Source organism: Hevea brasiliensis, unplaced genomic scaffold (assembly GCF_030052815.1).
Source record: "Hevea brasiliensis isolate MT/VB/25A 57/8 unplaced genomic scaffold, ASM3005281v1 Scaf184, whole genome shotgun sequence".
NCBI lineage: Eukaryota > Viridiplantae > Streptophyta > Magnoliopsida > Malpighiales > Euphorbiaceae > Hevea > Hevea brasiliensis.
The window spans coordinates 117,937-135,767 of record NW_026614678.1 but is presented as its reverse complement, the minus strand read 5'-3'; the positions used below and the strand labels follow the sequence as shown (position 1 = coordinate 135,767).

Here is a 17,831-nt window from a genome sequence, read left to right as displayed (position 1 = left end):
AATAAAAAATAGAGTAAATTAAAAGAAAAATTGGAAACATTTAAAAAAAATATTTAATAAAAAAAGAATGCTCAGCATATGTATATAAATAGCTTTTGATGCTCTCTAAAAGCCATTTAAATAATCAAATTTAAATTTATTATTTAAAAAAAAGTTACCCATTTAAAAAATATAGCGTTTGACATATATGAAATTAAGAACGAAAATTGTTTCATATTGAAATCAATGGTGGTAGTGTTGTTGGCATATATTAAATAAATGGCCATAACACTATATAAGTTAATTATTATTATTATTTTAAATCATTTGAAATATTTTGCAACCAATTAAAAGGACTAAATAAAATTATAAACATATGCAAAGATACGGAATTTTTATTTTTATTTTTTTTGTGAAAAATATTTTTTATATTTTTTAATATTTAGACATTCAGAAAAATAAATTAATAATTTTTTTTTGTTGAAGAGAAAATTAGATTATTTTTAAAGAAAATGATTTTCTCTTTCAAAATGAAAAAAATATTTTTATTTTTTAAAATTTAATAATTTTATTAAAATATAAAAACAGAAATCAATTATTAATTTAATATTATAATTAAATAATAAAAAATATTTTAATAAAAAATAATTTTTTACATATTTTTCATATATAAATTATTTTTATAAAATAAATAAAATTTAAATTTTTATTTTTAATAAATTGTTATATTTATCTTATAAAAATTTGTAAAATGTAATAATACTTCTTAATTAATTTAATTAATCATTTTAAGTGTCATTAATATGAGTTCGGGCCTTTATCAAAGTAATGAAATATGGGGAAAAATTGTGAAAAAAAAAGTAAGGGGAAAATTAAAAAACAAAAAAAAAAAGTTAAAAAATGGGGGAATATTCTGGAGCACAAAATCTCCTCCAAGGCATCAAGAAACAAACAAACACGGAAAACAACGACCATCTCTTGAACTGAAATTCCAACTTAATATAAAAAATTAATTATTATTTTATACACAAAGAATATCTAGTCATAAAAGCCGTCTCTTCCCTTCTCTATATAAACGTAGAGTAGCAAACCACTATCCCTCCAACCAAGAAAGCTGCATAAGAAACCTCCATATACAGCTTTCTTGGTTTAGTTCTTGTTCTTGAAACTAATTTTTCTTTATTCTTAATCTTGTACGCCCAACACTTCACCTTCAGAGAGCTTCCATGGCTGGCCTTCAACAATACTACTTTTTCCCTACTGATTACTTCTACCCTCGTCCACAATCCGTTCGTGTAGATACTGCTCAGAAATCTGCCCTTCCTCTGCAGATTCAGAAGCGAGATATCTCCGATGATGTTAAACATCCCACAAGTTTAAGCCTTGTTCTTTACACCAACAAGCATGCCAACAAGGCTTCTGCTGCTATTGACAAAAGCAACAGTACTTGATTATAGAAGGAAATTTAGCAGGAGTAGAGAGGAGAAAAAGTAAGATCAATCCAGAGGCAAGCTTATACATCGATCAAATCTTTCAAATATATTATATATACCTGTTTCTTTGTTATCGTTGTGCATATCTTGGATATATACCTATCAGACATGGAGTCTGATTTTGTCGCATAAGGAATTTGCAGCTTTTTTTTTTTTTTTAAATAAATTTTGCTTCCTTACTCCTGGTTTTAGATACCAATATAATAAAGACCATCCAAGAAGTTGATTAATTTTCTCCTTTATAATATCTCTGTTTATTATATTTATTTTTCCCTAGCATCATTGAGTTAACTATGCTGTTAGCTATGAATCCAGCCACTGACATATTGCATAATTATAATAATTATAATGGCAAACCCAGAAATGTTCTCTAACAAGAAAGTTCATATAATTGTAATAGCAGCAGATTGCTCTTCGAATCCATCAAACCCTCACTGGAGACTTCGCAAGATTTGTTCTAATGTTCTTTCAGGTTTTATTAACTATTTGTGGATTCACTGGTTATTCAATTATTTTTATTTTTATTTTTTTTTGGTAGACAAAGGAAATATGAAATGAATGGGAGGCAGAGCAGCCTACCTACCGATATGTCCAAGTCCTCCACCCATTTTGTGCTTTAGTTTAATCTTTGACTTCCACATGAAACACATGGAGAAATTAGATGTGCATCACATGATCTGACCAGAAAAATATGCATCACAGTGGGCAAAGGTAGTATCAGTGAGGTAGGCGGCATTTAAATTTTTAGAGTCGGTAAAAAAAATCAAATATTTAAATTTTAATGTTTTTTTAATATATTTTATTTACAATTTAATTTAATTTAATTTAAATTTATTTTTTTTTCTTAATTTTAAAAAATATAATTAAGTCAATGATTTTTAATTTAATTACATTAATAAAAAAACAATTTGTTTAAATTTTTAGAATATTAAGTTTTTTATTTAATTGAATTAATAAAAAAATTAAAATTTTAAATTTTTAGAAATTTTTTTAAGAGTTAAATTTTAAAATTTATTTAAAATATATTTATATTCGATCTACCCCCGATTAGACATTAAAATTTTAATCAACAATGGCCTCTTCTAACCTCTTTCTTGATTCATTATTACGGGACTGGAACTAAAAATTTATCTTTGGCGGCAATAAATAAATACTAAAAAGAAATTAAATAACATTTTCATAAAAATATAAAAAAAATAAAATAAAAATATAAAATATTAAAAATTAAAATTAAATAATATAAAAAAATTTAAATAAAATTTACATAAAAACACAGAGTCAAAACAAAAAAAAATATAAAGAGCCAAAAAATATTTTTTTAAAAAAAATTAATTTTTAAAATTTTGAGAACAAACAATAACTTAAAAAAAATATATTAAAATTTATTGTCGAAATTTTAATTTTTAAAAACTTTTCGAGACTAAGATCGGAGATTATTAAATACTCTTGAAATATAAAAAAATATTGCTCTCTCTTGTAAAAAAAAAGTTAATTATTTTTATAATATAAAAAATAAATTTTATATAATTATAAAAAATAATATATATACACTAAATACAACTAATAATCTCTTGTCAAGATTAGGGAAGCACCACCTAATTGCCCACCTGCCTAACTGAGTAGCCTAATAATTTGTAAATGATTTATTTTTAATTATTCAGTAATACCTAATATGTAAAATTTTTAGAAATTTCATGGTTTAAAACTTTTGAGAATATGTGCATTATTATTATTATTATTATTATTATTATTTAATTAAAAATATACTGGAATAAGTTTAGTCTCTTCTATAGGTGATTTTAAAATTGCAAACTTTAACACAACGATCATTGAGATATTAGGAATAAAATGCTTTGCTTTTGCAAAATTTATTGAGAATAAAAGAAGAAAACGCCCATGAATAGATTTCTAATTTCAACCTTCAACAAAAATCTCTAATGTTAACCAGAAAAATTGGGTATGATCCAAATGGATGGATGAATGAATGAGATTAATTGCTTTCGATTTTAGATTAATGGCTAATAATAGCATATTAGTCCCTTTCAACTCAAGCGACGTAAGCCATCACCTTCCATTTTCTACAGCTAAAATCTTCAATCTGAACGTTGACGATTGGCCATGCATGCCGAGCAGCCCCAGCATCAGCGTGCATCCGACGCCGCTTTTTAGGGAAATCGAATATAAAATGGAATATGCTTACTTGCAACCCAACAAAAATCCTTTATTTTTAAGAAAAATGTGCCACTAAATCAATCCCAAGAGTGTAAATGTATAGGTTAATTATTAGATATAACAGGAGTATTAAAATATAATAATCTTTTAAATATAAAAAAAATAATTATTTTTAATTTTAAAAAAATAAAATTTATATATTTCATAAAGAGAATATATATATGTTAAGCGCATCTAATCTCTCATATGCATATAATGAGTTCTTATTTTTTCTTACATTCATTGACTCTCGAGAAAATTTAAGGAAGTAAACAATAAATAATGAGCACAAAATGGGTATTTTATTTTTAAAGATTTTTTTTTTTAAGTTAGTGTATTGTTAACTGTTAGTAAAATTATAATAAATTAATTAATAATTAAAATATAAAGAATAAATTAATAAAATTAAATAAATTGAAGTACCAATATTTTGCCTTCTTTATTATTATCTTTTTTAAGGAGATTCAAGCTCTCATAATAAGCAATGTCCATAAACTGATGCAACAAATTTTTTTTATTAACTTGTCCCTTGGCTCGGTAATTTTAATGTACGATTCAATTCAACTTTGTGCTCATGATTAATTTTAGAGTTCCATCAAACACTAGGGGTGTGCAGTTTTCGGTTTAAACTGAAAAACCGAACCGAACCGATTAATTCGGTTCAATCGGTTCGGTTTTAAAATTTAATCGATTCGGTTCGGTTTATAATTTTGATAATTTCGGTTAATCGGTTCGGTTCGGTTATTTTCATAAAAAAATCAAAAAAACCGAACCGAACCGAAATTATTAATATATATAAGAAATAAAAAAATCGAATCAAATTGAATCGAACCGAATCGAACCGAAATCAAAGAAAACCGAACCGAACCTTAAGATTTTTGAGTTTTGATTTCTAATTTTTTTTGTTTTTATGTTTTTATTATTTAGATTTAATGTTAAAAATATGAAATTTTATAAATTTCGATTTGATCGGTTTAAAACTGAACCGAACCGATATTTATCGGTTCGATTCGGTTCGATTTTCTCTTATCAATCGGTTCGGTTCGGTTTTTAAAATTTTTTATTTTCAATTTTCGGTTTTATCGGTTCGGTTCGGTTCGGAACCGAACCGACCGTTTGCACACCCCTATCAAACACACCTTTTCTTTAATTTTAAACTCTTTCAAACACTTTCTTTTTGTTTTATTACATAGTGTTGTGTAAGAATGAAAGAAAAATAACCTATTTATATATAATCTAAGAAGGAAAATAAATGACTTTAATTAAAATTTAATAAATAATTTAACTATGTGCTTGGGAGGGAGAATTTGAAATATGAATTCGAATTATTTAAAAAAAAAATATTATTTTAAAAATATTCTTAATAAACAAGAAAAAACCACAAGTATATTATATTTTAAGTTTTCTCTTGGATTCTGAGACTATGAGGAGCATGTTTGGTGATGGGAAATGAGATCATTGAGCACATGTTTAAAGTTTCATTTACAACAATTTTAGTCAGCACACAACAACTATATATTTAACACATAAAAGTAAATTTCATGTAAATGGAATTATGAAATGAATCTCTATTTAAGATATATTGTTATATACCTTATTATATTGTTAATGAAAGTTTAACCTTTATAATTGTTTAATTTATTTAAGAAGCTAATTTATTAAAAAATTGAAAATGATATATCAATAATTATATTACAAATTCAATGATTGACTTAGTCTTTATACAAGTAAGAAGATGGAAGAAAAATAGCAGGAAAATATACAACTAGGAGACAGTTGGTAGCTACTTGTAACTATCTAACAAACTGGAATTAGCTAACTAATGCTGGAAAATATTTGACTAAATAAATTACAATCAAACTGAACTAATTTAATTGATTGCTTTGGTGCAATTCTTTAACTCTTTTTTCTCTTGCTTAGTTTGATTCTCCCCTTTAAATTGAACATATATATATTGTTAATGTTCAATTTGCTCAAAGACGCTTGGATTGTGCAGTATGTAAGGCCTTTGTAAACAATTCTGCAGCTTGCTCTTTTGTATTTAAACAGTTAGGCTTGATGACACCAATCGATACTTTTCTCTATGATGAAATGACAATATATTTCTATATGCTTAGTCCTCTCGTGAAAGACTGAATTCACTGAGATGTGCATAATTGACATACTATTACAAAGTTATTGTATAGGTTGAGGAATCTTTACTTTGAAGTCCGTTGGAAGAGAAATTAGCCAAAGAATCTCAGCAGTTACTGCTGCCATTGACTTGTATTCTGGCTTTGCTGAGCTTCTGGAAACTGTGGTATGCTTTTTTGGTTTTCAACTTATCAACGATTGCCCAAGAAATATACAATAGCCTATTAAAGACTTTCTTGTTTCACTAAAATCAGCCCAATCGCTATTTGAAGAAGCCATCAATTTCGCATTAGATTGTGAAGACAAAAACAAGCCTTGTCCTGGTGCATTTTTAAGATATATAAGTTGCATTTAGATTAATTTATGACGGTTTATCCATAGATTGAGATAAGCCATATTTGGCCTTGCAAGTATGATGTACATAAATTTCTACATTAATTACCTGTAAATACTAGGATCTATGCGCAGATTATCATCTGAATGAATAATTTTCAAATTTACTTAATTTGGTATTGAACTTGGTTTGGAACCAAGAAGACCTTACTTTTCCAATATCTCCAACGCAAACTTTCTTTGGGAAATAACAATCCTTTTTCCAAATCTAACAATTTCAAGACCAAGAAAATACTGCAAATTGCCCAAATCTTTTAACTTAAAGCTTGAGCTCAAACAATCTTTCAACTGGTCAATTAAAGCTTTGCTATTACTCCCAATAACTATAATATCCACATACACAAGTAAAGCAATAAACACATAAAGTTAACACAAAACTACCAAGAAACAAAAATAAACTTTAAAGAAAGAATGAGTAAAAGCTTATCTCTAGAAGCTCTACTCCTTCTCTCTCTCTCAACAGAACACTTGAGGGATTTCCCTTGAGTTTTATTTCTTTCCCCAACCTTCATTAAACTTCAAATCTCTAGCATGCAAGACCAACCCAAGATGATCCTTCAAGTTAGAAATCTTATTTTGGAAATAAGAGAGAAAAAGGAGAGAAAAAAAAGAGAGGAGGATACCTGCTTGGACGAAATTTTGAAAACTTTCCTCATAATTTTGTCTATTAAGGCTCTTATACCCTCGAGCAAAGGAATTTTTGGCTGCTGAAACCCCAATTTTTGGCTGCCAAAAACCATTTTGTCCCAAAAAAGAACTTTATCTCTAAACTTGCAACTCCAACTCTCTAGACCCTCTAACAGTATACTTAACATGCTACCAAGACTCTTATCATCTTACCAACTCATCCTTGAAACCCTAAGCTTTACCAGAATTCCCACATACGGTGGGAATTGCAACAATATAAACTTAGTGGATGTAACACTTTTAGATTCCATTAATTATGAGATTGATGAAGATACGTTCAGTAAAGTTAGTTAGTACAATTGTCTAATTCAGAAGTCAGTAGCACAATCTAGGTAATATACTCAATATATAAAACGCCTACAAATCACAAGCTATTAGCTAGCTAAATTGTTTTCACACTAAACGATATATATAAGTGTGTGTGTGAATTGAGCATAGAAAAACAAGGATGATGTCGCTAATCCATAATATTCATCGCTAATAACATTTAGCGACAACATATCGATCACTAATATTTTTAACAATGAGAGGCTTTTATAATTTATTCTAAAAAATTCTATCATAATTCCTAATATAGTAATTCTATAATTTTAGTCATATAATATTATTAATTCATTAAAAATTATTTAATTTATTACAATAAAATTAATAAAAAAAACCTTAAACACCAAATCTCACTTCCATTAATTTTTTTTCTTGATATTTACAAATTTATAATATTAAAATTTATTTTAATTATATATACATATATAATTGGGAAAGGGGAAACAATAGAATTGCCAAAATACCCTTATATTTTAATATTATTCATAGTATGATAAAATTTTAAAACTATAAAAATATAATTAATTTAAGAATTAAAGACAACCCTTTTCTATTATACGTCCATATTAACTTAAAATTCTAACAACATAAAAAACCTAATTATGCTAAAATTTGAAAAAATGTAACTTACTCTTTAAATTTTAAAGTAAGGCATATGTTAAAATCTATTCATTATTTTTTATTTTGAAAATTAAAAAAATATATTGTAGTGTTGGTTTTTCTGTAAGGTTGAATAGAAAATTTTTGCTCAAACTTTTATTTTAGTATATAACAAAATTGTTATTAATGAAAGAAAAAAAAATATTTTAGGACTATACTTTATTTTATAATTATCATTTATTTATATTATAATTTTACTTTTGAATTTTATTATAATAAGGTAAATAAAAATGGACAAAGTTAAAGGCATTTTTTTTATCATTAATTCATGAAAATTATATGTCACCCGATTTTTGGATTGGACTAGTATTAAGATTTGGACTAACATAAGGCCCGCCATAGCCTGTAATAAGCCTGATGCAACTTAAAATTCAAAATAAAGCCTATATGGAAGGCCAATTTCATGAATTCAAACATATAGAATTTGGCCATAAAATCAACAACCCAACATGAAGAAAACTCACCATATCTGTAACACAAACAAATCCACAACTGAAAAGCTCAGCTCACTCTTATAATCCACAACAAAATCAAATATCACAATGGGAAGCTTAACTCACCATAAATCCAACATTACACATACATAATAAGTTAAATATATTATTTTTACATTATTAGTGATACTATTCACTTCCAAGTTCTAGATTTAAATAAAATGAAACATCTTTAATACATCAACATTTTGAAGTTTTCTTGCTAGAAAAAATGCAAGTTAACTTCAAATAACATCCACTTATCACTTGAGAAAAACAATTGAATAGGGGTGAGTGTTCGACTTAGGGAGTTATTTATTGATTATAACTATAATTTCTATAACTATCTAGCATTAGTGCAATCCTACAAACAAATAATCCAACAAACAAGTTAAATCACCCAAATCATTCCATAATAAGATAAATTAGAACTACACATGCACCCATCCATAATACATATTAAGAGTCAACCCCACAACCTGACTTTCTAAATCCAAGATGTTCTCTTAATCTTTTTTTCTACAAGAGTTGGTAAAATATAATGCCATACCTACCCCATGATGGTGAGAGTCAACTAAATATGGTGTCGTACCTACTCCACCCAACCATATCCATGTCCATGAGAGTTAGTGAATAATTAAGCTGTACCTACCCTAAGAGTCCATAACCATCCATACATATATAAGCTCCAATATTCATCTCTTAGGCCAGGCATCACAAAAATAAAATGCAATAAGTAGGATGCTCCTAATGCCATAACTAATTAAATATATTTATAGGTAAATGCATGAGCATGCTATAAAAATATAAATATTATTAAAATTATAAAAATAAACAACATCCAACCCACAGATGATGCGACCCAATGTCTACTGATTTTGCTGGGAAGAGAATGATGGTTGGTTTGGATCATGTAGACAAACACACTAATAAGCTATAAAAAATAAACCAACAGTAAATAATTAAATAGGCAAAAGAATTCCTTGCTTCACACTAAAAATTTGGTGAATTTCCTATATATCTTAGACTTAGCCTCCATGCAAGAAAACACGCTTTATATGTCTCAATAATCCTAAAGGTCTTAGGCTTACAACTAATAACAATGCCTGTTTGGAGGTTGCCAGATCAACTTAAACTAGTGGTATTTCCAAATTTCAACTCTGGTGCTTAAACTTTACTACCATCTAAAAATATCCAAATCAACTCCAAAAATTCTATAAATATTCCTTGAGGTCCTTAATAATGTTGTCTTACTATTCCAGTTGAGTTTACTTAATTATAGTCATCCAAAGATATTCATTTAACCAAGCTAAAACTCAACTTAAAGCACAAAGGACAATTTTGAGTTCGAGGTCACATGACACTAAAGTATGTCTAGGATGTCTGAAAGTGGTGGAAATTACTATAATATTGACCAACTTCTAAAGTTAGTCTTCAAGCATACGTGTTTGAACCAAAATTGCAATGTCAAGCGCTGGTGAAAATTCTACAAAACGAAGGTACCTATATGAAGCCTACAACACAGCGAGTAAGAATGTATTTTTATTTAACCAAAAAGACAATGTTAAAGACTTGAACACTTTCCAAGAATTGGAAATTTTTTGCTAATGAAAAATTCTCAAATTGGTTTCTTTTTAAAGATCTCAACGAGTAAGACAAGTTGGTGGTCTCAAAATTTTAAATGGATTTCCAATTTGGGAGGAATTTTATTAGAAAGCTTCAACGGCTTGAAACTTCCAAAGGTTTATTTGCGCAAAAATGGGAAACAAAAATGCACAAGCCTAGTATCCATGTGAAGCTCATGAGGAGAGGAGCATTTTGAGCCTAACCTCACTGGAAATAGTTGCTGGTCGAAGGAGGGAGATATGGCTTAAAAACTGAGAAGGATGCAAGGTGTTTGGGCATGATTTTCTAGCATTTTAGAGGTTGGTGGTAGTGAGGAATAGGGTGGGAGATGATGGGGGAAGGCTCGGCCGAAGGGAAGGGGTGAGGAGAAAGAAAAGAAGAAGAAAAGTGGGATGTAATAACCTGAATTTTTTTAAATATAAATTTTTATAAATTCTAATATTATTTTATTAAATAAATATATTTCATGGCATTATTTTAAAGTTTTGAATTTACTTTAAAATAGCTATTTTTAAAGTTTAATATAATATTATAATTTTTAAAGAATTTAGTTAAATATTGCGTTTTAAATTTTCTCCTCGTGTGCAGACCCTTATTTTGTGATGAGTATGTGCATTGAGGCTGTGGGAAACTCGATGATGAAAAATTATATAACTGTAAGATGTAATTAGAGGCATGGAGCTGAATTATTAATTCCATGGCATGATCTTGAAAAAAAAAATAATATGTTTTTTTTTGGAAAATTAATTTTTAATAAAATATATAATACATTCAAAATATATATTATAAAATTTATTTTTCACATTTTTTAAAGAAAACTATATTCATAAAAAATTATATTTAAATGAATATAAAAAAATATTAAAGTTTAATACGTCAGATATATTCAATAACTTTATAAAATTTTACAAAAACGACGCATGATTAAGCAAGCAAGTAGGCAAGGCCCCAAAGGCTAGAGCTAACAAAAACGATACATGATTAAGCTAGGCACTAAGGCAGGCAAAAGTACAGGGGAAAGATAAAGGAAGCCGCAAGCATTTCAATATATCAATATATCATAGGGAAAAATACACTTAACTACTCTATGGTTTATGTATTTTATTAAAGGCGATTTGAAGTTTTTTTTTTATACATAAGGGCCTGTGATCTAATGTCGTTAGCACTTAAGGGATAAAATGATTAACGGTGTTAGATATTTACTAATGTGACAGATATGCGCTGATATAGTGATAACGTAATAAAATATAGTACTAATATGGCACAACATTAATGCCGCATCAGCGACAAGGTAGTGTCACGCAAGCAATTTTTATTATTATTATTATTATTATTATTATTATTATTATTATTATTATTATTTTGGGACCTAAGTGTAAAAAGCTAAAAGTACACGTTCCTTAAATGTTAAAAGCTGAAAGCACATATTTCTGAAGTGCCAAAAAAAAAAAAGGAAAGTTTAGGCTCTCAATGCTAAAAATTTAAAAAGTATATGATATTTAAGTATACTTTATGCTTCGAATTATAAATAAATCCTTAAATATTATAATTATTTCTAATCTTTTTACCTTTGTCTCTCCTTCTTTCTCTCCCACTCAAAAATAGAGTGAAGGAGACAGAGATAAAAAAAGACTCAAAAAGGAAGAGAGAGAGAATGAAAAATATGAATAGAGAAACACGGAAATAGAAAGAGGGAGACAAGGATGGAGGGAGACTCAAATAGGAAGAGATAAAAAGGACTTTATCCTTTAAATGCTAATGATGTTAAATCACATGCTCTTGTGAATAAACTCAACTCAACTCAACTCAACTAAGCCTTTATCCCAAAAATTTGGGGTCGGCTATATGGATTCGCTTTTTTCACTCTGAACGATTTTGGGTTAAATCCTCAGAAATGTGTAATGCTTCTAAGTCATGCTGTACTACTCTCCTCCAAGTCAATTTAGGTCTACCCCTTTTTTCTTTCTATCCTCTAGCCTAATGTGCTCTACTTGTCTAACTGGAGCCTCCGTATGTCTACGCTTCACATGACCAAACCACCTCAATCTCCCTTCTCTCAACTTATCTTCAATTGGCACCACTCCTACCTTTTCTCTAATACTTTCATTACGGACTTTATCTAGTCTAGTATGACCACTCATCCACCTTAACATTCTCATCTCTGCAACTCTTATCTTAGATGCATACGACTCTTTCAAAGGCCCAACACTCACTACCATATAGCATAGCCGGTCGTATGGTCAGACGGTAAAATTTTCCTTTTAATTTATTGGGAATCTTACGATCACATAAAACTCCCGTGGCACGCCTCCACTTCAACCATCCCGGCTTTAATCCTATGACTAACATCCTCCTCACATCCCCATCTACTTGAAGGACTGAGCCTAGATATTTAAAGTGATTACTTTGGGACAGTGCCACTCCATTCAAACTAACTCCTTCCCTATCACCGCTTTGGCCTTCACCGAACTTGCAATGCATGTATTCTCTCTTTGTACTACTTAACTTAAAACCCTTTGACTCTAGAGTACTTCTCCAAAGTTCTAGCTTCCTATTGACACCTTCTCGTGTCTCATCTATCGTAACAATATCATCCGCAAAACATCATGCACCAAGGAATACTCTCTTGTATATGTTTCACGTTCATCTAAAACTAATGTAAAAGGTGAGGGCTTATGGCTGATCCTTGGTGTAATCCAATTGAGATCGGAAAATCTCTTGTGTCCCCTCCCACTGTGCGCACAATAGTAGTTGCTCCTTCATACATATCTTTCAATACTTGTATGTACCTAATAGATACCCTCTTTTGTTCTAACACATTCCATAAGACCTCTCTTGGAACACTATCATAAGCCTTCTCCAAATCAATAAAAACCATGTGTAGATCTTTCTTCACATCTCTATATTTCTCCATCAAGCTTCTAATGAGAAAGATCGCTTCCATAGTTGAACGACCGGGCATGAAACCAAATTGATTGAGAGAGATAGAAGTATCATGACGTAGTCGATGCTCCACAACTCTCTCCCACAACTCTCTCCCACAACTTCATAGTATGGCTCATGAGTTTAATTCCCCTATAGTTTGAGCAACTCTGTATGTCTCCCTTATTTTTAAAAATAGGTACTAAAATACTCTTCCTCCATTCATCGGGCATTTTCTTTGAGTTTAGAATCTTATTAAATAATTTAGTTAACCATGCCACTCCCATATCTCCAAAAGACTTCCAGACTTCACTTGGTATTTCATCTGGTCCACAGGATTTACCAATTTTCATTCTCTTAAGTGCTTCCTTTACTTCTAAAGATCTAATCCTTCTAGTATAATTTACATTCTTTTCTATTGTTCTATAATCTATATTCACGCTATTTCCATTTTGACTATTATTAAAGAGATCATTAAAATAATTTCTCCATCTTTCTTTAATGTCCTCATCTTTCACCAACACTTTTCCTTCTTTATCCTTAATGCACCTAACTTGATTGAGATCTTGACATTTCCTTTCTCTACTCCTTGCTAATCTCTAAATATCTTTCTCCCCTTCTTTAGTTCCAAGTTTCTCATATAACTTTTCAAAGGCTCGTGCTCTTGCTTGGCTAATCGCCTTTTTGCCTCTTTCTTTGCTATCTTGTACTGCTCATATGCCTCATTATTATCACATTTAGGTAATTTCTTATACCATTCCCTTTTTCTCTTCAACGCTTTTGTACTTCCTCATTCCACCACCATCTCTCTTTGAAGGTGGTCCATGTCCTTTAAACTCTCTAAGTACTTTTATAGCTACTTCTCTAATCTTTGATGTCATCCGTATCCACATATCATTGGCCTCCATATCCAGCTCCATATTTCAGACTCAAGAAGCACATTTTTGAATTTCACTTGCTTTACTCCTTTGAACTCCCACCACTTTGTTCAAGCTGCACTATTTTTTCTGACCTTACTTGAATTGTTCCTAAACTTGACATCCAAGACAACCAACCAATGTTGACTTGTTAAAGCCTCTCCTGGAATGACCTTGCAATCCTTGCATAGAGCTCTATTTGTCTTCCTGGTTAAGAGGAAGTCGATTTGGCTTCTATGTTGCCCACTTTTGAAAGTCACTAAATGTGACTCTCTTTTATAAAGTAGGTATTTGCTAGTATTAGGTCGTATGCCATAGCAAAATCCAGGATGCTTTTTCCCTCCTCATTTCGACTGCCAAAACCAAAACCTCCATGAACATTCTCATAACCTTGCCTATCACTTCCTACATGTCCATTCAAATCTCCACCAATGAAAACATTCTCTTCATTCGGTATGCTTTGCATTAAATCATCCATATCTTCCCAAAACCTTTGTTTACTCTCACTGTCTAGTCCTATTTGTGGGGCATAAGCACTAACTATATTTATTGTTTCTCCGTCTAGTACTAGCTTTACTAGTATAATTCTATCTCCTACTCTTTTCACAGCTACTATCAAGGCTTTCAATGTCCTGTCTATGATTATACCCACTCCGTTCTTGTTTCTCTCCTTTCCGGTAAACCACAATTTGTAACCTGAATTACCCACTTCCTTACTTTTCTCTCCTACCCATTTAGTCTCCTGAATGCAAGCAATATTCACCCTTCTCCTTTCCAAGGTATCCATAAGCTCCATTAATTTTCCTGTAAGTGATCCAACATTCCAAGTACCAACCCTGATCCTCCTCCTAGCCTGCTCCTTCCTAATTGGTCTCCTTCTATGATATCTTCTATTATTTTCTATGTTTATCTTGTGTTCTGTTCCACTATTTGTTCTATTATCTGTCATATGGACTAACTTCTTTACCCACACCCGTCCATGATGTGGGAACCCTTGCTCACTTAACACCACACCCGGGCGCCGGCATGGCGCTGGCCGCTGGTGAACGCCCTACACCCTTGCATATTTATCACTACACCGGCCCGATGTAAAGGCGTCGTTAGTAGAGGACGCCCCAACGCTTATATCATTTGAATCCATATCATAGGGTGTGACGAAATTTTTACGCTGGTTGTCACCTACCGCAACCCTCCTCCTTTATCCGGGCTTGGGACCGGCTAAGCGCAAACTACTTAGGCGGAGTTATATGCTCTTATGAATAATAAAAAAAAAAATCTTAAATCCCTTTTAATAAAATCTATAAATTACAAAATAATTAAGTGTACTTTTTATATATTATATACATACATTTACAATGCGAAGAAGGAATGGGAAATTGTAATTGTTCTCTGCCTCTTTTATTTAACAAAAATAATTTGTTTTTTATCAAACACGTGCATCGCATGTTTGTAATGCGTTTTACAGCTAATGAATCAAACGGTTCAAAAACTTTGTGCACGTGATTAATTAAATTTTTTGAAAAATTAATTTAATTAAATTTAAATAAAATTTTGTTTTGTTTAAATTTAATATGTGTAGTTCTTAAATGGACATAATGAAGTTTAATTGGACCTCATGGGTATAAGAAAGCCTAGTTAGTAATTTTAAATAGGACTCATTTAATTTATTTTTTGAAAATTAAAATAAAAAAATATATTTTTCTCTATCCCTCTCCCATACAAGCTCTCTCTTTCCCTTGGCCCCACTCTCTTCCTCACTCCCTGTTGGTGCCACCCCCTTTCTCTCTCTTCCTATTGGTTGGAACACCTCACCCATATCCCAGTCTCACCCAAATTCCTCAATCTCAATTGTTTAAGTTATTTGAACTTTATCACACTAGGACTTCAAACCCTGCCACACCTCTTCCTCACCCCTCCCCCCCATTGGTGCCTTCCTCTTCCCCTCTTTTTCTATTGGTTGAAACACCTCATCCATATCTCAGTCTCACCAAAATTCTGCAATACTAGTTGTTTAAGTTATCTGAACTTTATCACCCTATGACTTCAAACCCTAGTACACTTATCTCCCAAAATCCTATAAATACCCTACTAGAGAAGAGAGAAAAAAAAAGGGAGGAGGAGAAGACAAAACAAAAAAAAGAAAAAAGAAATTTTTAGAGAGAAATAGTCAAAATTTCTTTTAGTTATTCTTTCTTTCTTGCGATATTTCTTGAAGGTTAGTTTTTTCATTTTCTTTTCAAGATCTATGTCTTGTAATGTTTAATTCTACGTTCCTTGTTTTTAATTTATTTTGTATGTTCATATCGATCATGTATGTTTAATTTGAAGGGATCACAACTCTGCACATATTTAGTTTACTTTTTCTCATATTTTTATTATTTTTTGTTATTTTCTGAATCTGTAAAAAATTTGAAAAAATTATATTCATATTCTACACGAAATTCTATTAATTTTAGGCTCAAGAATCACTAAAAAAGCTTTAATATTTTGTAAGTTATGACTGTTTGAAATTAGAATTCCTGTAAATTTTGATTTGCAAGATACCCGACTTATAGAGCCCATATCTCCCTTGTTTCTTAATATTTTTGTATAAATATGGTGTCTAAAATTATGTTTGGAATCTTGTTAATCTTTTCCAATTAGTTTCGCATTCATATCTATTATGGTTGGTGAGTTATGGATTTTACAATAAAGTAGTGCGATTCTATTATTAGAAAAATTTACAATTTGTGTAGATTATTTGGGTAGGGTTTTGTTTAATCTATGAAATTTATGTTGTTGTATGATATTTTGGCTATCATTAATAATTTTTTCATGATTTTTAGGAGTGTCTAACTATTTTTCAAAAATCAAATTTCTTGCTACTATCAATCTGCCAGTGTGGAAACCCAATATTTATCTATTTAATTATTTATTTATTTTAATTAGCTAATAATAATTTAATATATTTATAAGAAAAAAATATATTTTATTGGATAGCTTGCTTTTTTATTTTCATATATATATATATATATATATATATATATATATATATATATATATATATATATATATATATATATATATTATTTTTAAAATTATATATATATTGATAATCGAACAACCTACTTCAATAATAACTCTTATCACATTATATACCTAATAGAACTCTTAAAATATATATACCTTGATCATCTCTTCTGCTAAACTTTACTTTCAAAACCTATTTGTCACCTCATTTTTCTACCAAATACTCTCAACAGGTATTTTCATCATCTTTTATTTATTGTTATATATATATATATATATATATATAATTACATAAAAATTTACGATTTATAATCTGATGTGCGCAAAGAATTCTTAAATTTTTTATTTCTCAATTCATCACCTTCGATTCTATTTTCAAGGTAAAAATTCTCGTTCTTTGTTCAATAATGGGTGAATCTGATTTTATTTTTTCCTTGATCTGTTATATATATATATATATATATATATATATATATATATATATATATATATATATATATATAATTACATAAAAATTTACGATTTATAATCTGATGTGTGCATATAATTCTTAAATTTTTTATTTCTCAATTCATCACCTTTGATTTTATTTTCAAGGTAAAAAATTTCGTTCTTTGTTCAATAATGGGAGAATCTGATTTTATTTTTTCCTTGATCTGTTACAACTACTCTAGAAATTTATTTTTTTATTTTTTTTTCTTTGATCATTGGTATTGAATTGGGTTGATCATGATTACTGTTGGACAATAATTGATTGTTATTAAATATATATATATAAGTGTAACTGTGTCCCATATCACGTTTGGCTCTGTGTCCCTGTTCGTCGTTCGTGGCTCGTCCCCTGCGTCCCACATATATACCTGTTCGTGGCTTGTCCCATGCGTCCCCCCTCCCTTCCGCCCGCGCCCACACCCCCCCCCCCCCCACACACACACACATATATATATATATATTAAAGTTATTTTGTTTTATTATTATTTGATATTTTTTCTTTTATGTTTTAG

The 17,831-nt window shown here is 29.7% G+C and overlaps 1 protein-coding gene across 1 annotated transcript; it reads left to right on the top strand.

Annotated features, from left to right (window-relative positions):
- The first annotated feature begins 1,037 nt into the window (after positions 1-1,037).
- On the top strand, positions 1,038-1,702 carry LOC110653161 (uncharacterized). The gene has a single exon (XM_021808749.2). The coding sequence runs from the start codon at positions 1,206-1,208 to the stop codon at positions 1,428-1,430; it is 225 nt and encodes a 74-aa protein (XP_021664441.1). The 5' UTR covers positions 1,038-1,205; the 3' UTR covers positions 1,431-1,702.
- Positions 1,703-17,831: the final 16,129 nt, after the last annotated feature.

Bases quoted from the DNA above. Each gene is read 5' to 3' on its own strand.
- LOC110653161 (XM_021808749.2), top strand. From the start codon at position 1,206: ATGGCTGGCCTTCAACAATACTACTTTTTCCCTACTGATTACTTCTAC.